General features: G+C 42.6%; 4 protein-coding genes across 6 annotated transcripts in view; 1 reads left to right on the forward strand and 3 right to left on the reverse strand.

Moving 5' to 3' along the window:
• Positions 1-3,429, reverse strand: part of hspg2 (heparan sulfate proteoglycan 2) — a 93,833-nt gene extending 90,404 nt beyond the window's left edge. For both annotated transcript variants that reach the window (XM_030055556.1, XM_030055555.1), the window contains exon 1: positions 3,025-3,429. In XM_030055556.1, coding sequence (XP_029911416.1) covers positions 3,025-3,093 — 69 coding nt within the window. In that variant the 5' untranslated portion in view covers positions 3,094-3,429. The remainder of the gene's footprint in view (positions 1-3,024) is intronic.
• A 2,652-nt stretch (positions 3,430-6,081) lies between these two features.
• casp9 (caspase 9, apoptosis-related cysteine peptidase) lies at positions 6,082-9,827 on the reverse strand. The gene is made up of 11 exons (XM_030056780.1): positions 9,751-9,827; positions 9,442-9,619; positions 9,018-9,273; positions 8,548-8,622; positions 8,410-8,465; positions 8,063-8,239; positions 7,881-7,970; positions 7,593-7,740; positions 7,295-7,483; positions 6,994-7,103; positions 6,082-6,626 (listed from the first exon to the last, which is right to left on the reverse strand). Exons 2-11 carry the CDS (start codon positions 9,571-9,573, stop codon positions 6,519-6,521), a joined length of 1,341 nt encoding a protein of 446 aa, XP_029912640.1. The 5' UTR covers positions 9,574-9,619; positions 9,751-9,827; the 3' UTR covers positions 6,082-6,518.
• Positions 9,828-10,080: 253 nt separating this feature from the next.
• dnajc16 (DnaJ (Hsp40) homolog, subfamily C, member 16) lies at positions 10,081-17,027 on the forward strand. Of its 2 annotated transcripts, none has more exons than XM_030056233.1 (15): positions 10,081-10,224; positions 10,651-10,832; positions 10,954-11,020; positions 11,187-11,505; positions 11,612-11,796; positions 12,028-12,132; positions 12,247-12,405; positions 12,641-12,771; positions 12,948-13,131; positions 13,667-13,846; positions 14,163-14,239; positions 14,533-14,613; positions 14,867-14,956; positions 15,068-15,238; positions 15,375-17,027. In XM_030056233.1, the coding sequence occupies exons 2-15, from the start codon at positions 10,660-10,662 to the stop codon at positions 15,820-15,822; spliced, it is 2,370 nt and encodes a 789-aa protein (XP_029912093.1). In that variant the 5' UTR covers positions 10,081-10,224; positions 10,651-10,659; the 3' UTR covers positions 15,823-17,027. The 2 variants fall into 2 exon arrangements, with proteins under 2 accessions (XP_029912093.1, XP_029912094.1); XM_030056234.1 differs by having other exon boundaries at positions 10,655-10,832.
• Positions 17,013-19,939, reverse strand: agmat (agmatinase (putative)). Its single transcript, XM_030056235.1, has 7 exons — positions 19,538-19,939; positions 18,832-19,034; positions 18,464-18,512; positions 17,883-18,078; positions 17,528-17,707; positions 17,296-17,380; positions 17,013-17,213 (listed from the first exon to the last, which is right to left on the reverse strand). The coding sequence occupies exons 1-7, from the start codon at positions 19,870-19,872 to the stop codon at positions 17,140-17,142; spliced, it is 1,122 nt and encodes a 373-aa protein (XP_029912095.1). The 5' UTR covers positions 19,873-19,939; the 3' UTR covers positions 17,013-17,139.
• Positions 19,940-27,414: the final 7,475 nt, after the last annotated feature.

The raw sequence follows: 27,414 nt of genomic DNA on the forward strand, positions 1-27,414 counted from the left end.
ACAAGAACAGCAGTCTCATCTGTTTGCATAAGAAAAGGCCTGTGAAGCATGAGTGGCAGGTTTAGTGTGTTGTTTAGTAGGGGGCTAATCTTGTCTGTGAATAAATCATGAGGAGGCCCTGCTGAACTGTGAAACAGAGTCAGGTTCAGAGTTCTCACCTCTCTGACCTCCGTGCAGGCCCCAGTCACACCTCACTGCAGAGTCAACAAATGCCAGCCTCCCTGCCTGCCTGTACTCCATATGTGCCAGCGTACTTGAGGAGGGGCGAGCCCTTCCAGTGCAGCATTGTCCCATCAGCCAAGATGGCCTCTCTCCTGGGGCTGTAACTCAACAATGAAATGTTTACCGAGCCCGGTCTTCTACCAATTATCCCGACCAGGCAAACCTTCCCCACTGTTCAAACTGTGGAATGGAGTCAGTGTTTGCGCTGCAGTGACTTCAGAACCCCCCTTTGGGGTCCGCATTGCCTCTGAATGGGAATTAAACACCAGGTAGCCTGTCTCAAATGGCAACGCACCACACAGGGAGGCCAACCAGCCTGCCTACTCAGTACAGCATCACCCAGCTTGGACTAAATCACAAGATCAAACTGCCTGTTGCGTAATATTTAGCAGCGGATAAAAGGGTTGAGTTACACACAGGACAGAAAAGAAAACACTTTAATGACAATGGCACACAGTCTGTAGACTATATAGTCATAGGAATTCAGGCCGCCCTTCCCCCCAGCCCCTAGTCCACCCCCGATGGAAGTCAGGGGACACTTGTGGCAGTCTATACTGGGACAGATCTCCGAGCCAAAGTTGTCAGCAGCAGCACTCACAGTTCTGATGTCATACACCAGAAAACAAAGTGCTCTCTCTCTTTTCATATGATCCAGAAGGCCGCAAGCAAAGAGCTGGATTATTGGCCTTATCAACTCTAACAAAGCGCATCATGCCTTGTTCATTTAGAGATGTAAACATTTGTAATGGTTTGCAACATCACCTTAGGCCGCATAATTATGGTTCATATGAAAGAGAGCATTTTTCAAAATGCTGCTTTTTCCTAATGGTTTGTGTTGTGCATAGGTGCTAGTTTTGTATTCAGGGTGAAAATGCATATGTAATAGATTAGTGCTCTTCAGAGAATGTTAATCTGCATAAACACGCTTGGTCTGAATAATTTCTCACACGGGCACTACCGGTGGTTCACAGCAGGGCGCAAGTACTCGTCTGTGATGGAGAGCTCTTATCCATCGAGAGGTTTTATTGACTCTGATTGTCTGAGTTTATGCGCATGACCCTGACATTCCAGCTGAGCGAGAGGAGGGTCCATAGTAACACCAGTACATGTGCTTAATTGAATCAAAGAGACAGTCAGGCCAGACCCAGCCTGCATTAGTTCAAACTCATAAAGGCAGAAACAGATGCTCGTGGTTCCAGATAATTCAATTATGTTGGTATTGTTATACTTAGTAGTCATCAAGGCTGTGGTTTAAAAAAAAAAAAAAAAAAAAAGACAGAAAGAAAACGAGAGGCCATCTCCTATTGCCTACTATCAGCACACAACACATGACAGCCCTCTAGGGATTTGATAACCTTTGTGGATGCATGGAATTGAGGGTAGATAATTTTTCTGGACTTTGAAGATCAAGGTAATATACCTTACACCTCATCTCACTGAACTGGAACACTGACATGGTTGCTTACAGATAGTCTAGGTGTTCAACAGTACATCAGTGGGAAAGTATTGCTGCTGGTTTGCTGGTTGTGTTTCTGGACCGATCTCACCACAGAATACATTCCAGTGCATTTACTGACCTTGAGGAGTTAAGTGCACCCGATTCATAAAAGGCCATTCACTGTACCTTTTCAGACTTCTGACATATCAGGGCTTATATTACTCTGTCTCCAACAGGTGGAAGATTTATGTCCACTCGCCTCTGTCAGAACGCCCCATCTTTCAAAAGGCTTTGCTTGTGATCAAAATCAAACCAGAGGGTGGGTCACAGATATCTCAACCATGACAGCTCTGTATAATGGAGGGCAGAAAGGTGAGAGACCAGACGTGATCTCCAGAGGGGTGGAGTGAAGAAGGGGGGTGGAGGGTGAGGGCCTATTCTCAGCGCCCAGTCCTCCTCTATATGATTCATATTACAGATATAGCAGTGTAAATACATCCTGCTATTACAGGCTGGAATAGAATTCATGTCACCACAAAACAAATAACCAACAGCATGTTCAGTGTACAACATGAATCAAACTGTAGTTAGCCTTTCCCAGTGGGTTTTGGCTGGAGCAGCAAGGTCCTGAACACATGCACTTTTTTCTGCATATTTTATACCCTAAAGCCCACCAGTTTTGCAAATGACTCCAAACTTTTTGACACAACCAATTACAGGATCCCAGGACTGTTCCAATAATGAAGCACACACTGTAAGTAGATGTGTAACTACACAAATAATGAGGCAAACAAGACTTTATTCATAAATGCATATTACTATGCACATTTTGATGATACCTTCACCAATTTTTTTTTTTTTTATTTTTTTTTTTAGAATTCCCCTGGATAAAGTGAACTTCATATTATATTAGAACTAATTAGAGGACTGTTCAGGCAATGCAAAGTGTAGTTTGTCAAAGTTTAGGGCTTTAAGGCTCCTGTGAGACTATGAATAGCTTGTTTCTATGGACAAAATTAGAGCAGCTTCACGTTAGTGGCCCTAGATTGTCATATTACTTTAAAAAGCATCTTTACAGTATAAGCTGATATGACTGTGCAGGCTGGAATCTGTTATACTGCCCACTTGCATGTGAAGAGCCCCTGCAGCAGCAGACCACATTATTTACAGAGCATAAATAGTAACATCATCCCTTGCGTTTTTGCCTTTAATAGGACATAAATGCTCTGATTTGTCACTTTTCTCAGTTGACCTGTGGGGGGTAAAAGGGTTATAAAAGTTCATTGCGGGAGTGCATATAACATGAAAATCCCTCTTCACCAAATGAGAAAGTTTTGGAAAGTTGTGTGAAATAGTTCACTTACGGTAACCAGCTGGCATGCGAGAAGCAAAGAGAGGATAAGTCCATAGATCGAAGTGATCCGAGTGCCCATTTTCCACTAACCCAGCACCGACTGCAAATGCTGGGGAAAAGGGAAAAACCAAGGTCCTTCACTCCTCCTGGCCACTGGAGTGGTGTGTTGTCGGCACCCTTTTCAGCTTTCTCTTCTCTTCAAACAAACCCAAGTGCTCCTCAGCGTCCCACGCCCGGTGGGACTTCATCAACAGGTAAACGCTCCTTACGCGCTTGTTTTTTTGCTTTGATCGGGGGAATGGAAAAATAAACGCCTCAGTTAAGTTCCACTCTTCCCTCTTCTTCTTGTTGCGCTCCGAAACTTGGACTTGTTCTAATGCAGCCTTGCAAGTCACAGGGAAGTCCTGTGCTGGGATATAGAGGAGCGCTGCCCCGAGTAAAAGGCGGAATGGAATTCAGGGAGTGCTGAAAGAAAAGACAGCTAATCCCAGCGTGGGGAGACGCCACCTAGACCAAGTTAGCCCTTATGACCACAGGAGCTGGAGTCCCTGAGTCAATAAAACAGATCTGTAATGTTCCTATAATAAACCCTTATGAATTAAAGTGTAGCATTAAATTAAATACTGGGTGCATTGTGATTTTTTTTTGTACTTTGTGGGATTTGTTTTCATCCCCAGAGGCTCCCAAGCTTTCTCAGATTGTGAACCCTACTAAAGATAAAAAACAAACAAAACAAAAAAAAAACAAAAAAAAACAAAAAAAAACTCCCTTTTAACTGGATTTAGCCCCTGCCAGCTCCACCTGAAATGATGTGACCGAGAATTATTTGAGCTGTCTCCATAGCCCAAAGCAAGGTAGGGAGTCTGAAATTATCCTAATTAAAGTATGCTTTGTGAGTCACTGTGCAATGATAGTCTTATAATAAAAGTTCCACTAGGGAGGTTTGCTCGGATAATTGTTGAAGTTAATAGGGATTAAAGCTAAAATAACCCCACTCTCTTTCTATTGTGTGATCCATAAATCAGTGAAATGAACAGCATAATATTGCTGAGGCTTTTATATAAAATCTTAAATATGATTAAAGTGACAATGGAATAAGACAAGCACTAACCCAAAGAAATGTGCTCTTTTTCTTTGAATGGCCTGGCCCGTAGCCTAGTCTACTATTCATTCCTTCAAGACACACATTTCTCAAAATGCTTAATGGCATCACTGAAATTTAGTTTCCCCCAGAGTTTAACTCAGTAAATAAATGTCACTGAAATGAGCTTAAGAGGAGTTCATAATAATTAAAAGATTAACCAATTCCCCCATGGTAGTAGAAAAGCACAGTAGGCCTATTCCCGCAGACTTTATTAAAATGCAGCACCTTGGTGAATTTACCTGAACCTTAAGTGCCCTCTATTGGATTTCCAAGGTGCACTACACAGGGTAGTACTACTCTTCCATGTAATAGATGCAAACGACCAACTGAAGCATCATGGAAAATACAAGAACAAAAAAATCACTGTTCTGTGTTCATGCTCCATTACATAATATAGGCTGCATACATAGGAATACATGGTTTCTGCATAGGGACTGAAGGCAGTAGCAGGTACTGTGTGATGTTCATTCATATAATTGGTGCAAAGAGCACATCCCTTGGAGATCTCAGAGCAGCTGTTGCCAATTAAAAGCTGAACCCTGAATAGACATGGAGCTGCTCTAATTTGCTCACCAAAAGAGGATAAAAGGGGAGATAAACAGAACAGGCTTATAAGGCCTGTGTGCATCTGAGGAATGTAACACTTGCAGAGGAATTCATTTGCAGTTTCTGATTCATTTGACTTGCTGATCTTTTTCTAAGGATTGGGCAGGATATTCAGAGGTGCTGTACTTTAACATTACTAGGTTCAAAATGCTGAGTCACTAAAAGTGGAGACTTTGCACCAAGAATTTGCCTCTGTACTCTTTTTCACTTGGGTACAAGAATCAACAGCATGATTCCTCGCAGAGCTGGCTGGTCTTTGACTGTGCTCGCATATTGGTGGCTTCTCATAGACCACAATGGTGTGATTAAGGGACTCCTCCCTTGCCTCCTGTCAGCAGAGAAGTACTGGAAAAATTGTGTCAAATCTGTTGAGTCAGAACTGTTCAGCGTAGCCTCCCAACCTACGATTATAGGTCCCACATGTAATGTACCACTCAAAAGTGTTTAGAGTGCTTGGTTATCCTGGAGTCTTACATAGCAACCAAGACAAAATCCTTTGTGACTCACATACGCCATCTACTGGAAGACAACACCACTGTCTGTGACTACTCAACTTGATGCTGGCGTGAGTGTATATAATACTGCCAGAATTTAAAACTATAGGCACAACAGAAGTAGTGCATAATTTAAAGTAAATAAAATAAATTAAGCAAAACTAAAAATTCATATTACAGCTAGGGTACTGGAATCGATTCAATTTTTTTTTTAAAAGGGACTACTGGGAGACAAGTTTAACAAGCTGGGTCAGCCCATCCTAATGTAATATCCTCAAGCTTGGGAGCAGTCCACCAGCATAAGCCAGATATGCTTGACTCCCAGTTTTGCTGCTTTGCTTACAAACGTAAGTCATGATTAAATTCAGACATGTGAGGTGAAGACATCTGATGATTCAGCCCAGCATTGGCCAACACTGTGCATTACATTAAAGTAATTGCAGCACAGTGTGTTGCAGAGAGGAACTGGACTATGCAGCTGTAGAAAACAGCTGTGACGATGAACAGAAGATCAGCCAGAGACTATAAAATGCTTCCGCTCTCAGTGGGTGTCAACACCCGTTGGAGTTTGACATATACGCTGTAATAATGGAAAAGAAGGAAGCACACAGATGGTTTTTTTTCTTCCGCTTTCATTTGATTCTCATATGTGAATCACATCTGATCAATGGAAAATGGCTCTCTCTGGCCACTTACTTTCCTTTCACTCTTCCTTGCCACCACTTCCATCTACATCATACGCCCCTACAAAATCATATTTAGATCAGCAAAATCTGCATAATGAAGACAACATAACAACAGCATAATGAAGAGATCTGAAATATTTGACTTTGCAAAGGGTATTTCTTAAAAATCTGTGCACAGTACAGTTTGGACATTACATTGATTGTTTACAACTTTTATCTGTTTTAAAAAAAGACAAAAAAAAAATGTAAAATGAAGTACACTTTTTAACACATGCATATTTTCTTGACATTTTCTTTCCCATTATGACACCTATCCCTGACATTTTGTTTAGAAAAGATTCAAAATGAAAAAAAAAAAAAAAAAAAAAAACACAGCAGTGTAAGAAAAAAAAAAAAACAATGAAAATGCAAGACATAATGCTTTCAGTAAAAACATAACCCATCTCCCTGGAAAAATTCATACAGATTCTAAACTGACTTAGACATTGTCTGAAGCAATAATCATGCTCCTGCAGCACGGAAATAACCTAGTGTTCCCTGAAAATGAAACTCAATATTGCCCAGCTGAACTTTGTCACTGTGGCTGGGGTTGAAAATAGAGATGTTTGCGGAGAAAATTAAAGGAGCCAGGCATTTGCTTGTAGACGCCTTTGGCAGAGTTTTGGGAGACTTCGTGGTTTACCTGCAAACAAACACAACCATCACATCACATTAGATCAGATGCAGCTGAAAATGACGTGTTAATTACAAATCACTACAAGATCAAGGGTGATTCACATTACAGGCCTGATTTCTAGGGAACAGCTTTGCATGTAAAAATACTCATGTCAAACATTAGCCAATTTTAGTAACATTTAGAGAAAATATGATCATAATTAATTACAGCATCTTTTATTATTATTATTATTATTATTATTATTATTATTCAGTTTCTTACATCTTTTTAAGCTGCCAAGCCCAACATGGGCTTAAAAGACACTAAAACCAATACAAATTTGAGTGTGATATCACGTTATACATGTTGCTGGTAGAATGGGACAGAGCCTCACCATCATTAACATTGTGGCCAAGTCGTCAGTGGCAGCATTTTCCTCAAGGATACGGTCCAAAGTCTCGACATACCAGGAGCCCGACTGTGTGTCTCTCCAGGACACATAGCCTGGAATTGTCACATGGTCAAGGAGGCATGAGGAAGACATACTTAGCGAGTCAAGTCTATCTATAGCTCTGACTTGCATCTGAAAAACTGTGCTATCATCAGCTAAAACAGACGTAGATGAATGTACAGACACTCACAAGCACACATTTGTACACACATGTATAAGCGCATAAATGAATAAATACACGCACCAGGAAATGTTGAGTAGGACACCAGAATGTCGCTGGGTGTGGGCAGTGTGGCTCTGGCATCCGTTTCATCAGACATGCTCAGAGAGTCGCTGCTGGATGACATGGGAATGGCATCTGTCTGGTCATCTGTCCCGCCAATGGAAGGCCTGGACTCATCGGGGGACACCTCGAAGCCTGTGTCCCTTTCACCTAAAGGGCAGAAAACAAAGCTCAAAGCAACCTCTTCCATTTTCTGCAGTGCAAGTTTTAAATTTGAACTTTGTAAGTTATGTGATACAACATGTTCAGTGTTCCATACCTCCTCCACAGGCCTGGATGAAGAAAAGTTTGGGTTTGCCCTGTAAGGATGGGCAGTGCCTGCCGTTGAGGTAGTTTGTGATGAGCTGAACTGGGACAGCAGGTCCATCCACGCCGTGCACGGCACCAGGGAAGCGGTTGTGGCTCACCTACAAACATGCATAAGAGCAGATGGGGTGTTTCTATTTATGACAAGGTTACTCTTGTAATGTATTGCCATACTTATTATTAGTAATGGGGATTTGTCTGGGAAAAAAAAAAAATAAATAAAATACAGTATATGTTTTACCTCAGTCCCATGGGACAACATGATAACCACACAGCAGTCATATTGGGAATGGTCTTTCTTGGATAAAGCCGACAGCTCATGTCTGATTTGCTGAAATATGGAGATAATGAAACATAAATATTAAGGTAAATGTATGTCAACTACAGCGCTTTGAAGGGAGAAGTGGAAGAGGCAATCCTCACTTTGTATTTCAGGTTTGTCTTAACGTCAACAATGAAGTTGAGTGCCTTGAATCTTCTCTCCAGCTTGTCACAGTCTATGTTGGACCCTGTGCGATTGCTCAGCTCACTTAGGGGTTCAAAGTCCACGTTGTTTATGATGAGGCAGTGTCCACATGGGTTTGCGTCCATTTTATAGCTCTGAAGTACACACAGACAAAATAAGGGATGAATATGTGATCTGAGATTAAACAAATCAGAATTGAAACATCTCAGTTTTGTACATTTATGCCACAATGCGTAACTAACACCTAATTTTATGGTAAACTCTTTCTCTTGGTGGCAACGTTTCATCACATGATGGTGTTTACCTGAATACTGTCACGCCGTTTTCTTCCTGGTGGAGTTGGTCTTAAGTTCTCGGGTGCTGTGATAAATGTATCGTCACATGTTAACATCCAATAACAAATCTGACTCTGACCAAAACATAAATTAATTACATATCTTACGTGGACTGGGAGTAGAGTCGGGGCTTTGTGTTCGATGGACAGGGACAATATCTTTTCCATTCTTGCCACCATCCACTGGAGAGTCAGTTTAAGAAACAAAACACAGATTTGTGATCATTGTGTTGGTGCATGGTGGTATTTTCTGAAGGTGCTCTTTGGTTTGGGATTGTTAAAACAAACACACAAAAAAGAAGTTCCAAGGCATTTTTCGGGCAAATTAATAATTCAATCAATAAAAAGCCTGATGAAGGCCACAGTAGGGCCAAAACACACTGTAGTTACTTTTAATGTGTTCTTTTACACTACCAATAAAATTTAATTGCCTTACAGGTGCCTTGGAATTCTTTCCTTTTCTTTCCCACTCCTGAGCTTTGATTACTATAAAATATGTTAACAAAATTACTGACTAATGTAAATGTCTTTAATTGGCTATTACCAGTTATTAATATGCCACAGAGCCACACACTCACAGATTGGAAGAGGCTGGATCACAGGGCGTACAACTTGTTTGGGTGACGGAGGCCGAGGCTGGACTAGGGGGTGAACCACCGGGACGGGTAACGGGGCCTGAGGCTGAACTGGTGGTGCTCCATTCTGCAGGAGCTCCACCAGTCTGTGCTGCCCTGTGTCCCTCAGGCACTCCAGGAAGACTGGGAAGGCCCGAGTCCCCCGGGTCTCCAAGTCCTGAACTAACCGTCTGGCCTGGTCACGTCGGGTCTTCTTACTCTGACAGGAGGCACAAGGACATGTTTGTAACTGAGACACACAGCAGGCTTGACAAGACTAAGCTTACTAATTGGTTAAGAGTCGATTAAGAGAGCTACAACCATAAAACTGGACAACACAGTGGCCCAGGAGAGAACCAACAGCCCCACACTGCTATGAGTCACCTACCTTTATCTTATCAATCATGTCTTGGGTGAAAACTCCTTTCTCAAGAAGTCCATCGTAGAGGCTTGAGGGGTCCAAGTCTGCCACAAGGTTGCTCCTGTTGGTCTGAAGAATCCTCCTGTGTCTTTCATCCATTGTGGTAATGAAGCTCTGGGGGAAAACACATCAACTTCGCCTCTCACTGTAACAAAAAAACAAGGAAGCACGACTCAGTTCTGACAGCCGGTGAAACAAATTAATGTTACGTTTCGTGAGTGAGACGGTGTGCTAAAGTATGCTGAATTAATCCTACTCGTTTGAGGAAAAAAATACCTTTGACGTGAGAGAGTACTACTTCTTCCCTTTTCACGTCTCTTCCCTGTTTTCGATGGTTGCACGAGACAGTTCCTTGTTTACATCACTGCTTGCTCTGATTGGTTGGCCGGGAGCGCCGCAGGGAGAAAACCCGGGGTGTGTTTGATATTTCTGTTAGGGCGCACCGCTTGCACGCGGACACACGCGAACATCGTGCTCACGTTGAAACGGCGGCGCAATGAAAACTAAACTCAGCACACCCAGAAAACTGAAAGTACTCAAACTCCCAGCGTTCCTTTCGAGTCCGGGTCGCCTCCCCCTCTCCTCCTACTCCTGCTTCGCAGCAGGTTGTCAGCTTACCCTGGAGGAGCTGGAAGATGCTGCTTAACACACCCTGTTCAATCCGCTTCACATCAACGCTGACAGACAACAAACTGTGGAAACACGTAGTCAAATATGTGGCGTAGGACGGGCTGAGCTCATCTGCTTCAGGTAAGCGATTGTAAATTCAGAGCCGTGGCCTTCAGTTAGCTAGCTAGGTAGCTGGGGAACTCAGGAAAAAAATGAAAGACAGAAATGTGTGGACATTTTTGAGGCTGCTGAGGAATAATCTTAAACCCCCTCTGGAGTAGTCGTGACATATTAGCAAGATGATGATGCTGTGTCTCTGTTGCTGCATTAGCTAACAGTACGTACCAGTAGCAACCAGCTGGCGAGTTTTCACCCTATTTACACTGTTGGCTCCATTTTTCTTGAAGGCATCATCATCATCATCATCAAAAATAACCAAATCTATGCACACACCTATGCTCTGTTTGACAGATTAGTTTTAGAGTTGCAAACTTCTCAGGTAAAAGTTCTGTAATTATTGTTGTCAGTAGCTTGACACTGACTTTTTACTCTGATGATTTCCCTAAGGTAGGCATTATGGCAGGATCAAGCATGTTTCTGCCATGGGCTGCAGTGGTGGTCCTCTCAGTGCTGCTGGCAGGATCAAGCCACGCTGGGCCTGAGGCGGACCCTTACAAAATCCTAGGAGTAACCAGGAGCGCAAGCCAAGCTGAGATCAAGAAGGTCTACAAGCGCCTTGCAAAAGAATGGTGAGTGTTTTCATGTGAAATTGCCCTGCTATTTACAAACCACATTCCTGTTTTAACCCAATAACCTGATGGCTTTTGGTTAATGGAAGTCATTTCAACTAATGGCCTTCATCTTCTCAAGGCATCCCGACAAAAACAAAAACCCAGACGCTGAAGACATGTTCATCAAGATCACCAAATCCTATGAGGTGAGATGTTTCCTTTGAGCAAGTCTTCAAATATTACATTAGAGCAGCACATGCTACTAATGTGCAGTGTTTTGGTCCATTTGTATTTGCCAGACTGTAGGCCTGTAGTGTATGCATGAAAGAAAAGTGTGTATTCATGCAAATGTATCTTCCGCCCTACCTCTAGATCTTATCCAATGAAGAAAAACGTGCCAACTATGACCGATATGGACAGACTGATGACACCCAGCCGTACGGCGGCGGCCACTATCGCCACGACAACTTTTACTTTGACGAGTCTTTCTTCAATTTTCCCTTCAATAGTAAGAATAACCGGGACTTTGCTGACAGCAAGTACACGCTGCACTTTAACCAGTATGTCAATGACGTGGTGCCGGACAGCTACAAGAGGCCGTACCTGATCAAGATCACCTCTGACTGGTGCTTCAGCTGCATCCACATCGAGCCTGTCTGGAAAGAGGTGGTGCAGGAGATGGAGACGCTAGGTTTGGAATCAAACTATCAACTTCAAATTATTCTGAACTATCCTGAAATGCTCTTTACGAAATTTCACAGGGGATGTGATTAAAGGTGGATTTATACATGTTGCAGGTGTGGGGATCGGTGTGGTGGATGTTGGCTATGAGAGACGGCTAGCCAATCACCTGGGCGCTCATCGCACCCCGTCAATACTTGGGGTCATCAATGGCAAAGTGACATTTTTCCATTACGCCGTGGCAAAGGAGCACCTGAGGCAGTTTGTGGAGGACCTTCTTCCCCAAAGACTGGTGGAGAGGGTAAACATCTTGTTCTAACACTATCAGGATTGCTTTGAAAAAAAAAAAAAATGAAGCACTTTACAGAGAGGAAGACAAGAACGATAGAGCACTGAACAAAACCGAGCCATGCTTTGTGAAAAGTAATGTAGGTTAATGTGTTTCTAATGCATTTACAAATGGATGTGTCAGCATCATATATTAATGATGGTGACTGGTAATATAGCTGGTAATATGTTGTGCATATTTCAGGTGACAGACAGAAATGACCTGCAGTTTTTGAACAGCTGGCACGAGCTCAACAAGCCGCATGTGCTCCTGTTCGACCAAGTGCCTGCCGTTCCTTTACTGTACAAGGTAGGCCTTTGCTCTGTAAGATTTTTTGGGAACGCGTTTCAGTTTCCGCAGAGAGACTCGGCATTGCATTGCTAACACCCTTGCATTTGTTGTTGATCCTGCATCCCTGCACAGCTCACAGCTTTTGCGTATAAGGACTACTTGCAGTTTGGCTACGTGGACCAGGGCCTTTCAGAGACCGCCAATCTGCTGAAACAGTTCAACATTAACACATACGCTCCCACCATGCTGGTCTTCAAAGAGAACATAGACAAGCCAGCCGACATTATACAGGTAATTCCTGCCATGAGGGAATTCTAAGAAAGAAAGGCGATCCTCTTGCCTTTCTGCTGGTTTGGGTTAATTATTCAGTGGTACCCGAACATTGGATTGATTACATTTGTTTGTGTGTTTCCTTAAAGCTCACCTCACTCGCTGCTCAGTGTAGTTAGGGGTGTGTAACAGTTACCTCACCCTCAGCAGCAGGGGTGCTTTTGTCTCAAGTGAGTTGTTCTACTTTTCTCTGCAGGCCAAAGGAATGAAAAAGCAGATCATCGACGAGTTCATGTCAAACAATAAATTTCTCCTTGTGCCACGACTTGTCAATCAGAAGCTCTTCGATGAGCTCTGTCCCGTCAAACAGTTCCATCGACGCAGGAAGTGAGTGTCTGAACACAATTCCTCAGGGGATAGTAAAATAACCGAGTTAATGCCATTTTTCTTCTACTTATGTACATTCATCACATTCCATTTTGGATAATTTGTTTTCCAATTTAGGTCTACCAGTTCTGTAATGAGTGTTTACTGACTCGCTGTAATGCGTATCTTCCTTTCAGATACTGTGTCCTGCTGATCACAGGTGATGAAGAGACCTTTTCTTTTGGGAACCAGGCATTTCTTTCATTTGCTTCTACCAACACCAAGGAAGTGGTCCGATTTGCTTATGTCTACCAAAGACTACAGCAACCACTCTGTGATATCCTCATGCAGAACAAGGACAGTGCACCATCACCACCACAGGTACACACATATATACACACTCAGCGGCTACTTTATTAGGTACACCAGTGCAATTTAAATCAGTCCAATGCAACTCTTGTGCCATAAAGTGTAAAAACATTATAAACTTTCTTAAAATGTAGAATTAATGGCAGAGCTGTTGCATTAAGCTGCATCAGATTGTACAGGTGGACCTGATAAAGTGGCCACTGAGTGCATTTAGCTACCATGTTTGCTGCTTCTGGGTTAAAGCTAAATGCATAAAATATGTAAATTATAATGTAAATTTAAACTGTCAGATTAAGTGTCCAAGGGATAGATAATCCACACTGCCAGCAAATAACTGGGGAAAAAAATCGAACCAAAATAAGTACATTTACATACAAAAAGTCAGCAGCAAACCTAAAGGTGCAAGTACCAAAAAAAATTTGCTCTTCTTGCCCTTTTTACCTTGTTTTGCACGTAATTACTGTTTTGACTTGATATTTTTTTACCACTACAGGATTAAATTACAGTAGAGCTGTGTGTTAGGGGTAATGAATGTGTGTGTGTGCAGGTTGTGATCCTGGAGAGGCGTAACGCTGCAGGGAAGGTCCTGTTCAAGCCAGTGACCGCATGGAATGGCAGTGAGGAAGACAAGCAGTGTCTTCTGGACGAGCTGGAGCGTCTTCAGAAGGACCCGTCCATCCTCAACCATGATGCCATGCTGCCTGAGCTCAACAATGAGTTTGCCTCTGTACGTTCTTGTTGTCAGGCAGACTCAGACGGGGTGGTGGCTCATGACAAAGACAAAGGGCCAGAATGTGATATCTGAAAGTCAGAAATCTTTGCACCGAGGAGCACAAGGCTTTTTATCTTTATTGTTTAACATCATCAAATGCTCATAGATATCTTACTGTCATTTTATGGAACAAGCAAGCACTTCACTTAATGCACTTTTGACAATGTCAGACTGAATTTAATGAAGATAACCACAGACTATTCTTTCTGATGACTATCAAGCACCAGTCCTGATTTGGCAAGTTATTAAATATAATAATCTTCCGTTACAGATGTTTGTAATTCGATGGATCTATGCATCTTATGACTACCTCTCTGAAGTCATTGATGATATCCTGCACAATAACTGGTAGGTATAAGCTTGTATTGATTTATTGTAACTTCTGGCATCATTATATTTGTAGCATGAAACAGCAAAATAAAGTTTCGTTTTAGCACCTAAAATGTCGAACACTGAGATAAAAATGCCCCGTTGTAGTTTTTCAGATGTTTTTTTTTTTGGCACCATGATGTTGAAAAAGTTATAAAAGCCATAGTCCAAGAAGTTTTCACTCAATCTTGTAGGGGTCATGGAGGAACATACTCTGAGATGTGAATATTGTGAGCCGTGTTGCATAAAGACATTTGTAATGATTTTTGCAGGCGTGAAATGATGCCCCTTCTGTCTCTCATCTTCTCTGCCTTGTTCATCTTGTTTGGAACCGTGGTCATCCAGGCCTTCAGGTGGGCTCATTTACCCGGGGGGAACAACACATGTTTGTTGTGTTTCACATGTCTCGTTAGATCACTGAAGGCTGTAACCATAGCAACCGCTCATTTTCTTTGCAGCCAGTATAGGACATAAAGTAGGATGAAAGCTACAGACATGCCAAAGAAAACAAGAAGTGGTATTAATTTCACTTTTCTGCTCCAGTGCACGGCCTGAGGAAAAAACCTTCAACCCAGCAGAAACAGCTTTGCTCTTTTGTGCTTTCAGTGACTCAAGTGAAGATAAGCAGACAAAACCGAAGGCAAAAGATGGAACGAAAGCAGAAAATGGGTCACCAGGGACCAGTAGCACTTCAAGGCAAGTGTGGATTTATGTATCAGGCATGAAAGCATTCATTTTAGGATTTAAAGTAAAACCATGTAATAGGGAACACTTTTTGGTTGTTTATTCTTGGTGTGTGGATCTTAGTCGGCCTCCTAAGAAGAACTTTGTGGAGGTGACGGAGCTGACAGATATCACCTACACGAGCAACTTGGTGAAACTGAGGCCTGGACACATGAACGTAGTGCTGGTCCTCACTGACGCCTCCAAGAACATCCTCCTAAGCAAGTTTGCCAAAGAGGTCTACTCCTTCACAGGGTGAGCTCAGCATTCACTGTACCTCGGTAGCTCTGGAAATGAGTGACACACTTAAAAGGGCTTTTTTGAGTGTACCAAACTATCATTGTTCGTGGATACTGGGTCACATTCTTTCTTTTGGCTCTCTTTCTCACAGGAGCCTGACGCTGCACTTCTCCTTCCTGAACATTGACAAGCACAGCGAGTGGATGACCACGCTGCTGGAATACGCTCAGGATGCCATGCAAATCGACACAGATGAGGACGATGGAGGCAACCATAAGGTGGACTACACCGGCTATGTGCTAGCACTCAATGGACACAAAAAGTACCTTTGCCTCTTTAAGCCTGTCTATACCGGCGAGGATCTGGACAGTAAGTCCTCTGAGGACGAAGGGGGCACCTCAGGGGGGAGATCGAGGTCAAGTTCCCGTGACGACCACCCTACACGCAAATCCAACCGATCCCGCTCCATATCCACCCTGCAGATCCACCACAAACTGGACCGACTGGGGCTGTGGATGGAAAGGCTGATGGAAGGCACTCTGCCTCGTTACTACATCCCAGCCTGGCCAGGACTGGACAAGATCACACCCAATAAATAGGACGAGTCAAATTAAGAAAGACTTTACTGGTCATCCACTATCACACTGAAATGATTCGCCTCTGGAGCAGCCTTTTTTGCACTTGTTAGTTAACGATGTGTTTTGAAGATGGGTCAATATTACATGGTGGGCCTCAGTGCAACTACTGTGGGACGATTCCATTAACATACGCTTGATTACACTCACTGCATGCTATTCATTTACAACCGTTCGTCATATTTTATCCTCGCAAATTCTGCTGCTACAGCCTTTAGAACAGAAAACAATATCACTGTGGCTACCTGTATTCTCCTGCCGTCATGACCATCAGTCATATTCATACACACTGATGTTGGCAGGATTGTGTAACTACCTTAGTCTTGATTGATGACTACTGTGAATAGAGATGCATGTCTCTAACACTAGCTTTTTTGCCTTTTTTTTTATAACTCTAAACCCATTTTTCTTTCACTGATAACATCATTTCCTGAATTGACTTTAAATGCTTGTGCAATATAGCCTACTGCTGTAATGACAATGCCTTCTGCCCTTGTCCTCAAGGGATTCATATCCTTCCTTGCTCATGTGTGATGGCAAAAAAGACGGTATAGCCTATAGAAAATACATGTTTTGTTTTGTTACATGGGACCTGTGGCGGCTGTGGTTTAAAATATACTTCCCTACAAACAACTACTCAATAGCGACCTTGGTCTACTAAACAGCCTCACTTAGCCAGTAGCTTTATGTAGCAAACAAGCAGTGATGGAGTCCATTTCTATGGAACAGGCTGTCCATTTCAAGTTACGAATGTTTCCCAAATGGCTACAATTGACTGATATGGAGAATGCTTTGGTTTTGTTGAATCTCACGGACAAAATGATGAGATTCAAATAATACTTGGTGTGCTTGGTTAATTTAATTATTAGTTTGTTTTTATCCACATGAGCTGTTTATGTTAATATTACTTTGTCACAACTGTGAAGTGTAAATATTGTACATAATCATGTTATCTATAGGACCTGTATTTTAAAGAGATTGTGAAAGATGAGTTAATGTTTTTACATGCATTTATCATAATGCTGTGGTAATGGTTTTTGGTTTTCATTAAGAATTTCTTTTACATGTGTAAAAGAAATGTTTGCTACGGGCAAATGTTTTAGTGGGTTTCAAAGAGTTCACATATCCTCTTGCTGGTTGTAATAAAATGCTTTATGTTTATTAATTAACATATGGAACTGTAATTTTGTGCATACAATTTGTCCACTCATACACCTGATCAAGAAAGAAAGAAAGAAAGAAAGAAAGAAAGAACACGTGTCCATATATGGTCTCTATGGATTAGTAGTATTTGGTTTTTGGGAGGACACACATCATTTCAAATAGCAGGTTGGCACCAGTCAGCGCTGTATTTCCTGTTGAGAAAAAAATCATGGTTAAAAATAACGGTTATTTAAAAAGTATCTTATCTGACAGGAAACATAATGTGCCAATCACCTGTGGTGTCGTAGGGTGGAGACACCTCCACTAAATCGCATCCAACAAGGTTTAGGCCACGGCAGCCCCGGATGATCTCAACCCCCTACATACCAGCAAAATAATGCAGCAGTGTTTGTGAATGAAAACTGTAAACCACAAAATGTAACAAGGACAGCAGTGTGGTCGATTGATAATACACATTATTCTAAAAGATTATGTAGAAGAATGAAGTCAGGTGCACCAAGCTTACCTGTATGGGTGTGAGCCCTGCTATCTCTGGTGTGCCTGTCCCGGGGGCAAAGCCTGGGTCTAGAGCATCGATGTCGAAGCTGAGGTAGACCGGACCGCTGCCCATCTGGTGCCTGACCTCAGCCATCAGAGGTGCGAGGGATTTGAACCAGCACTCTTCTGCTTGAACCACACGGAAACCCTGCACAACATTCAAATATGTGCTCACTACATTTATTCAAAGTCAATCGCTATTTTTGTTTCAGAGGAGTCTGACACTTTGCCAGAACCTCTTTGTGCCTAACTGCAAGTCCTTCTCCATGGCTTCCCCAAACTCCACCCACACCTGAGATTTCACTTCTGCAGCTGCACATTACCTGGGCCCGGCTCCACTCATAAGCATCTGGAGAGTAGCCCGTGCCTCGCAGGCCGATCTGGACAACTCTCTTACAGTCCAGCAGCCCCTCCTCCACACATCGTCTGAAAGGGGTCCCATGGCCAATCTTCTCCCCCAGGACCACATCACTGGTGTCAGCATGGGCATCCACATGAACCAGACCCACTGGGCCATGTCTTATAACGCAGAACAGAATGAGTTAATTGAGAATTTAAAATGAAGGCTACTGCATGATTAAGAAGAGTATGTGGCCAATTTCAGATTCAGATTGAGTTTGAAAGCCAGTACACAATGCACACAATGTGCAGTGACAAAAAAAAAAAAAAATCGTAATATGCATTATTGAACAGAAAAATAGTAATGGTCATACTTTGTCAAGAAAAATCTTAAATATTAAATATTCCAATCTATCTATATTTTTATACTTTTAATCCCTCCAGAAACAAGGGAATATTCAAGCAGTGGGAGCTCAATTTCACTTTGTTTTCATTTCTGATAGTGTGGATCTCATTAAATATAAGATGCATACATATGTCAGCCCTTGTAATTAAATATACTTACCTCTCAGCAACAGCTTGAAGGATTGGGTATGCAATTGTGTGATCTCCACCTGCAGACACCAAGCAGTGCTGAACATCTGACCTTTGATCTACTGCGCAATGTCTTTTATAAAGCTATACAAATGGCTAATAATTGCACACAAATAGAAGAGTAACCTATCAATGTTATAAAAAAAAAACTACAGAGCCATCCTGGCCATCCTTACTGTGTCGAGAAAATCAAACACTGATGTAAAGTGACAGCAGAGTTGAGCATCTGTTGTCTGAATCAATCATTTGCTGTTCCAGAGACTGTCTGCTCTGAAGCATATCTGGGAGTGATTTCTCTTGTCTATCACCACCATAGGTGTTCTCCGTCATCACTCTCACCCATGGTCAGAGGGATGCAGCCGGTGGCCAGGATCTTGCGGTAGGCCTCTCTGATCCGTTTGCAGGTGTCCTTCAGGTCATACACATTAACGTTGACGTCCCCAATATCAGCCACCATGAGGGACTCGTAAGGTGCTGCCCTCGTGCCACTGTTGTAAGCCCTCAGCAGGGCAGACTCCACTCTGATCTGCCGGGGCCCAAACCTATGGTGGAGGAAGGTAATATATAGGTAATATCATCCTGGTTTAGCTTTTCCATTGTTTGAGCATCAGTTTGTGAGGCAAATTTGTTGACTGTAACACCACTGAGAAGTGATAATAGAAATGTAACACATGTTGGCACACCAAATGGCCAGTTCACAAAGAGTGTTTAAAGAGGAGGATCATGACCTACCCAGATATGAGAGAGATAAATGTTAAAGCTAAATTGTTTTGTACGTATGTGCGTGGGTGTGTGTCTGTATGCACCCAGGCAAAATAAGTTTTTAAGTTCTACCAGGATAGACAATCTCATAAATATCGCACCAAGAAGTCCTAATGGAAATAATACCATGATGCTTAATGATTTCAAATTGTCACTGTATATTAAGCACAGACACAGTTGTTGCATGCATAACCTATGACTCCGTGACATATCGCAGTACGGGCGTGATTGCAAAACAGAGAGCAATGAGCAGACCGCAGTAAAGTCCGTGGAGATACTAAACCTTGCTCCTGGTCGGTTGGAGGTTCCAGTGTCAATTGGGACTCCGACAAACGCAGCATCCAGTCCCTCTGCCGTCTCTTGGTAAGGTAGTTTAGCCATGGTGGGAATTCCTGACACCCTTGCCACAAATTCGGCGCTGGGTGGCACATTGTATGGCCTCCCTGAACACTTTCTGCTGGGGTTTATGCACGGACGGCGCAGGTCAAAGTCGCTCCCTGCAGACGGAGTTTGTTTTGACCAAAGAGCGGAGACCCCGGCAGGGCTGCTGCAGCCGGGCCGCACAGCTCCACAAATAACTCTGCGGCTGTTCTTCAGGTTTCTCCAAACTGACAGCATGTCGGTGGTTTCTGTTAGGAGTTTATCACAGAATTGATACACTTGTTTCCAACATGGACTCCCTCTGATAGCTTGGTCGAGCAAAATGTAAAAGTAATGTTGCCTTCAATATCTTCTTGTAAGCTCGTAATTCCGAAATCTAGGGTCGTAAAACAGTAGGCTACTGTTTTGGGCAACTACTACGACGACTACTCCGACTAACAACAACAATAATAACCATACAGTCGTCCAGTAAAACAGGCTATATCAAAAGTAAAAACAGAAAACACACCACTTTCACCACCACTGTCTGCCCTCTATCTCTGGGCTGAATTATGCTTCTGCTTAAGAAGAGCGTACGGGGGTTGTGCGACCTGTAGACGGGACAGGCAGGACTCATCTACTACACTGAGGGTCTGTCTCAATCGTAGCCTACGGTGCCCACGCAGGAGGCGTCCGACGTAGGTGCCGATATCAAGTTTTCCGGAACTAAAAGTTTAGTGGATTGGGACGGTGTACCCTGCGGAGGATTGCTACTTCATTATTATCGAGGCTTCCCGAAGCGCATTCGAGTGATGCAGCGTAAAATGCCGAAGTAGGTTTCGGAGGTGTGTCAGCGAACACCTGTGCATGAAACAAAACGATAAGCAGCTTCAACGCTCTCAAGATGGACAACATTGATTCTGTAGTTTTATGTAGGCTATTTTATTTTATTTTGTCTTCGTGAAGATGCAGAAAATTAAGATAATTGTTACACCTCACCGCAATTACAACAGACTATCCCAACTAAAGTAATTGTACACATGGCTACATTGTAACGTATCTGATGCGCTGATGGTTGCTATGGAAACATCATGCAAAATGCCTATCTAACTCATCTAACTAAACTTGCATTTACAGGCGTTGTTCGGATACAGTTAACAGCTAACCCGAATCTATAGTGGTAATTATAGGCATGAAAACTTATCAAAACGTCATGATCATAAAGGCCACGTTCAGACTGCCAGCCCAAATCTGATTTTTAGCCCATCCAGATTGAAACTGGATGGCTCTTTTGTAGTCTGAACAGTCACAAATCACATGAAATCCGATTTTTGCAAATCTGATGAAAACCACATTCGGGAGGTAGTTTCAGATCGCATTTGGACAGATGCGTCTGAGTCTGAACAGCTCCAAACACTCAGATCGGTTTTGACTGTCCGTGACATCACTCTACACTAGGGTTGCCAACTTTCACGCAGACAAATAAGGGACACAATGTTATTGATTGAGGCACACACAATGAGGCTTTATTCCCAAAATGTCAACAGAATGGGCAGCTTGCTCAGAGGTTAATACTGAAATGAGGCCATATCACACTCCCTAGGAACATTATTAAATAAACAGGCTTCATTCGCAAAATGTGGACAGTGATATGATTATGCACTGACTGTAACACTGCAATTATTCATTATTCGTTTAAGGGGCTTTCAAATACCGCGCGGTTTCGGCCACGCTCTGCGGTTACAGCGCAGACGGGCGCAGAGCAGCATGTGCGCGCGTCGTGCACGTATTTGGTATTTAATTGCAGAAAAAAAAATCTCGCCTATACTGGAAAGCACAAACATCATATATCTCTGCCAGTTTTTAAACACACCTGGTATTCCCAAATTGTTGGCTATCTCTCTCCATGATTGGGCTTTTTTATGAGATCATGGTAGGACTGTAGTCTGGTGCCGCACAGCTCTGCACACAGAGAGACAGCCATAATGATGCTTTCCTCCACTGTTGTTTTGCCGCTCTGCCAAAATCCGCTAGACTACCTATTGTAATTGCAGTAGGCCATATATTCCTGTGGATACAGGCATTAGGGCTGTTCGAGGTCTCGAGTTGCACTGCAGTTCTGCAGTGCATGTGATGGATTCTGGGATGGATTCAGGGCAAATCCATGCCAGAATGCATAATGTTCACGCAACGTCAAATACATTTATTCATGTATTTTAGCCTGTTAGGGTTAAGGTTTATTCTTTTATTTTCTTACTTGTTTAGGTTTAATATTTAATCCTTTATTGGTTGGTTATTGGTATTTTATTAACCTTTATTTTTACTGGTGTGTGTGTGTGTGTGTGTGTGTGTGTGTGTGTGTGTGTGGTGAGAAAACAAAAGGATGGTGTGGTGCTGTGGTGTTGCTTTATATGTTAAAATGACCATTTCCTCTCCTTGGAAAAAGATCATGATGGTGAAGTTTGCTTGTAAATTTTGTTTTCCAATCTAAACTCTGAATGAGAAACCACAAAACAGAGACCATCTCCGACCTCAAGGTCCTTTTCTCTCAGTGTGGGAAGACATCTTGATTCAGGACAAAAGCTCTCATTGTGAAGAGGATTTTTTTTATTTTTATTATTATTATTATTATTATTATTATTGTTATTATTATTATGTTTTTAAGATGATTACAAAGACAAAACAATTAAATTAAAGGTGCGTTGGCAGAGCCCACAAGTCAGTCATCTGGTAAAATCTGTGGTAGGCTCAGACTGGTGAGGCTGTGAGGAGAGACTGAGATCTCAGTGGGAGTTAAACGACAGCCCCTTTCTCTGCTCCTCCTTCATTTTCTTCTCGGCTTTTCTGAGGGCCTTCTCTCTCTGTTTTTCTCTCCACTGCTCCTCCTTCACCCGTCTTTTCTCCTCCTGTTGCAGCAGCGTCTTCCTCTTTCTGTGCTGATGCTCCACATCTTCTGGGCAGCCTTCCACTGCGGGAACAAGTGGACAGGTTAGTTTGGAGTCTGCCTGTAAATGAACTGCAGTGGAGCTGAGGCACACGGTGCTGACACTGTGCTGCCTTCAGGTGTTTTGCTGAGTAAGCTGACTGACTCACCTTCACAGCTGCAGCAGATCCTGTGCTCTTTCTTAAAGGTGCTGGCGATCTTCTTCAGGTTGTTCTCCTTCTGTCTGTTGAAGTTCCAGGCCTTGAGCTTTGCCCTGAAACCCAGTTTGACCTCCAGCTCTTGGTCCTGGTGATCTGCTGTGGTTGCTGCCTCCTTTTCTCCCTCGGCTCTTTCCTTCTCTTCTTGTGCTTTCTTTTCTGCCTCTCTCTCGGCTCTTTCTTTCTCTTGTTGTGCTTTTTTTTCTGCGTCTCTCTCGACTCTTTCTCTCTCTTTGGCCTCTCTCCACCTCTGCTCTGCCTCTCTGGCCTCCTTCTCCATCTGCTGTCTTTTCATCTCCTTCATTTCGGCCTCTTTTTTCTTCCTCTGCTCTTGCTCTCTCTCCTCCTCTTTCTCCCTTTCTTTCATCAGCCTGAACTTCTCCTCCCGCTCCTCCTTCTTCCTCTTCATCTCCTGGACTTTCTGAATGTGAGGAGGACATTCAATCATCCACAGCCTCCGTCTTTTAAGCGCTTCTTTAATCCGCTCCCGTTGGCGGTTCAGTCTCTCCTGGAAGAGCTGGGGATCCACGGTTGCTGTTGCCACTTGTGGAAGGCGTGTAGAAACCAGCAGCAGAGACTCGGTCTGCTGCTGGTGCGCTTGTTCAAAAAGTGATGAGGAAGAGGAGCCTGTCCCCTTCCTCGTGTGAGTGTTTTTCTGGTCCTGCGACATGCTTGTCAGTGTTCCTGAGGTGCAGTTGTAAAAGTGACCCAGAGCCCAGTGGACCTTCACTGCTGCCTGATGATGATGATGATGTCATAAAGAACAATGGAGCTGCGTGCTGATTCTCAGTTGTGATGGGAATTCCGAGAGCAGCCTGTCAGTCTCATCTGGATCCGACCAGCGGGAACCAACTCCCATCAGGACAAGTCATTCACTGTTATCATCTGGTATCACTGATCAGCTGTCAGTGCAATCACAACAGTGGTGAAAGAATAATTTACAGTTCTTTTGCAATGAAATTAAATGTTAAGCAAAACGGCATTATTTAAAAGCATTATTAATTCATTTATTTATTGTTGAATTTGATTTTATGCAGTGCTTTAAGCATCACTTTTTTTTCATTGAGCATATTTTGCAGGTTTGCAGTGTCAAACCTGAAGCCCTTATCCAGCATGTTGTTTTTGCTGAAAAATGTAAACTGTTTTGAAGAGTCATCATGTAAACAATTTTTCTTCGGTGTAGAGAATTATAGCAACATCTCAGTTTGTGTCAAAAAACACAATCACGCACCCAATGTGACTGTCCTTTCCTCATCTTAACCATTACCTTTCCCAAACTTCAGCCATTACCTTTTCCTAACCTTAACAAAACCCTTTCCTAACCTTAACCAAGCAGCTAATGAAGGGTAAGCAAACGAAAGCTAACAAAAGTGGCTGAAGCTAACATTTGATTGGTTTAGACAGAGTGATGATAGGAATGTATGATAATGGCCTTGTTACCCACTGTAACGTCCATTCAAAGATAACACTCATAGCAGGTGGATCACAAAAAAATAAAATAAAATAAAATAAAATAAAATAAAATAAAATCATCTGTGTTTGAAGTTAAAATTTAGCCTGACCTCTCCCGTTTAATTTTGTGGTTAAAGCAAATATTAAGGATAATAGACAACATTTTATGTTGCAGTTTTCCTAGTTTATCAAAAAAGTGTTGAAATGATCCATTGCAAGCTGACAAGAACGTTTTTAGGGAGTCCCACTGCAAAAGATGTAATTACATGTATCTCACCTACGTTTGTCAATGCATGGATACGGATATATTAATAACAACAACAACAACAACAATGATAATAATAATAATAATAATAATAAATCCTCCTCACAATGAGAGCTTTTGTCCTGAATCAAGATCTCTTCCCATCACTGAGAGAAAAGGACCTTGAGGTTGGAGATGTCTCTGTTTTGTGGCTTCTCATTCACATCAGAGGGTTTAAAATTTAAGTTTCAATTGGAAACCACAATTTACAAGCAAACTTTACCTTCATGATCTTTGTCCAAGGAGAGGAAATGGTCATTGGTTTTAGATTTGGTCTTAGATTGGTCTTAGATCTGATGTCATACCATCCGTTTTCAACTTCCCAGCTCATCTCCAAACAGTAGGTGTATCATTTAGGCTGTTTGTATTCTGTATATCAAATATACTTATGTCTATAATATAAACACAAGGGCCTATTTGGCTTCATTCACATTGGCAATTTCAGCCTGGGGTCACAGACCTGCCATTTCACACTTACATTTAGGCCTATGGGTTAAACGTCCAACACAGGTTGAGTCAACCCTAGTAACATTAGATGTAACAGTCACATCTACATTTTTTTTTTTTTATGAATGTCAGAAAAAAGTCAAAGCAGCCAGGACCTCTGCTACTTCAAGGAGAGCTGAAGAGAGCCTGCCAGTGGACCTCTGTCAGGATGCTCCTGTTGAACCAGAGGAGAGCCTGCCAGTGGATCTCTTGTCTCTCTGTCCGGATGCTCTTGATGAACCTGAACCCTCGCCTAAGCTTTGGCCCAAGCGTGCAAACGTGAGGGGTGGAAAAGGTGAGAAAGATACGTGAGCCGGGCCAGGGTTATGTTCCTCCCGGTTTTTGTTGTAAAATTTAGTTTCGAAATGCTCATAAATGCTCATATCTGATTTCAGAGGACAGTAGCCTATTAAAAAAGAGAAAAATTGCGCTAATAGCCATGCTGTAGCCTACTCTGGTATATTCATTGGTTCCCTTTTAATGATGCACGACCATATGAACCAGGCTATTTGTACTGAACAAGGTGAGAGATTTGCTTGCCTGTCTTAGCCTGTTGTGAGTATTTGTACTTGATATATGTCCCAATCAGCTGTAAGCATCATGGCCTTGATCAATTGAAATCCTATCTCACTTGTTTTCTGACTCTCATTTTAGACATGTACACACCCACACTGCACACATGCACTGCCTTCATTGAAACATGCTAGAAAATGTGTCCCTGCCACAAACAGAAGATTCTGTGGTCAGAAGAATTTGTCAAGAATTTAGTTTTGTTAGTTTTTCTTGTAAACAATAAACCAAAAAAATATAATTTGTATTTGTTTGTATCTGTCTAATGCAGCCACATCTTTTGAAACACAAAAAAGATTTTTCCACAAATATTTCATGATAATATTTGAGATTGTGTAAAATTTCAAGGGTGTCCGAAAACTTTTTTCCACCACTGTGTATATGTCTGTGCCGGCGCCAGCCTCACGCTGTGCTCAGCTCAGCGCAGACTGGTGAGCCCTTGCTTCTTGGCTCCCGGTTACCTGCTGCTGTTGCTATGGCGGGGCAGGCACAGTGTAGCTTAGCAACACTGAGTGACAGTGCTTTGACCAATGAATGGAGTGCACACTCACTGACGTGTAGAATGAGCTCCGCTCATTGGTCAAACAGTGGGAGAGGGGGCAGACTCGCAAAAATAAGGGACAAAGTGCATCCCTTATTGGTTCAATACGGGACGTGTGTTTTGGTTGCCAAATACGGGACGATTCCGTATTTCAAGGGACGGTTGGCAACCCTACTCTACACTACGTACGCTGGATGACGCCTCCGCGCCAACGTCATTGCTACAGCAACCTGTCAGATTGGTCAATGATGTGGCCCAGACTGAAAAGAGTTAGATCCGATTTGGACACTTGCTAAAAACAGTGTGGACAGTCAGCCCTAAAAATCGGATTTGAGAAGGAATCTGATTTGAATCAGATTCGCCTTCAATTATTAAGCATGCCTAAAACATGCTTAATAATTCCAGCAAATGGTGGTTGATCCAGAAATTCAACTGGACCGAAAGGTACCCTGGGAAGTAGGCTGTAATGTTGGCCGCGAAGCATCGTGGAGGTATATCCTGCAAATTAGTCAAAAATAGGCTGGATCTGTCGGCTGCATTTGCAGGACCCTGCGCGGTAAAACTGAATTGGGACAGCACTTGTCGCGCCGCCGTGATGTAAGCAGCCTACAAATACGACCTAGGTAGCGTACAGCCTTTGAACTGGGACAGAGCCTGACACTGCCTTATGTTGCGCTTAAGTAAGGCTGGAGATCACTGAAATATCTTTGTATCTTACAGATGTAAGCTAACAAAACTATGTTAAATTGTTACACATGGCTGTAATAGGTTTAATAACAGGAATGAATGAATAAATGACATCTTGCATCTCTTTAGCTATTTTTTTTTTCAGCAAAAGAGAAAAAATACAGGCCAGAGAGACTTAAATTATGGCCTTGGCAGGTTATTAACTGGATGATTAGCAGGGTGGTAGCCTACTATAATAGTTAACAGTTTCTTTGTTCCACAAAAATTGGGACAGTTCTTGCATTTCCCTCTACAGGTAAGAATGACTGGCAAATGTAAAGTGAGTTGGTTTAATCTACAAAAGGCATTTATCCTTGCAGGTTTAGTGTTTTATAAAATCAGAAATGTCAACTGTGATGAAGAACTTCTGTTATAAGGTCTTCTATTTTAAGGTCCTGGAGACACCCTGTGCACATGATACATCATCCAGCAGTGGGCTGCAATGGATGCAGCCCTATTAGACTGATAAATACACCATTCATGGCATTAATAGTATTGACTCAGCAGGACAAACTCTCAGATCCCTTGACAGAAAAACCTTATTATCACAACTGGCATAACACAAGGAAACAAGACCATC

The sequence above is a fragment of the Myripristis murdjan genome, chromosome 7 (genome assembly GCF_902150065.1).
Source record: "Myripristis murdjan chromosome 7, fMyrMur1.1, whole genome shotgun sequence".
NCBI classification, from domain to species: Eukaryota; Metazoa; Chordata; class Actinopteri; order Holocentriformes; family Holocentridae; genus Myripristis; species Myripristis murdjan.

Bases quoted from the DNA above. Each gene is read 5' to 3' on its own strand.
- dnajc16 (XM_030056233.1), top strand. From the start codon at position 10,660: ATGGCAGGATCAAGCATGTTTCTGCCATGGGCTGCAGTGGTGGTCCTC. The intron at 12,406-12,640 runs GTAATTCCTGCC...TTTTCTCTGCAG, and splicing joins AGCCAGCCGACATTATACAG to GCCAAAGGAATGAAAAAGCA. The intron at 14,957-15,067 runs GCAAGTGTGGAT...TGTGGATCTTAG, and splicing joins GGGACCAGTAGCACTTCAAG to TCGGCCTCCTAAGAAGAACT.
- agmat (XM_030056235.1), bottom strand. From the start codon at position 19,872: ATGCTGTCAGTTTGGAGAAACCTGAAGAACAGCCGCAGAGTTATTTGT. The intron at 19,035-19,537 runs GTTTAGTATCTC...CCTCCACCATAG, and splicing joins TCCAACCGACCAGGAGCAAG to GTTTGGGCCCCGGCAGATCA. The intron at 17,708-17,882 runs GTAATGTGCAGC...AATGTTGTGCAG, and splicing joins ATGAGTGGAGCCGGGCCCAG to GGTTTCCGTGTGGTTCAAGC.
- casp9 (XM_030056780.1), bottom strand. From the start codon at position 9,573: ATGGATGAAAGACACAGGAGGATTCTTCAGACCAACAGGAGCAACCTT. The intron at 7,971-8,062 runs GTGAGGATTGCC...TCCATATTTCAG, and splicing joins AGACAAACCTGAAATACAAA to CAAATCAGACATGAGCTGTC. The intron at 7,741-7,880 runs GTAAAACATATA...GCATGTTTGTAG, and splicing joins TGTTGTCCCATGGGACTGAG to GTGAGCCACAACCGCTTCCC.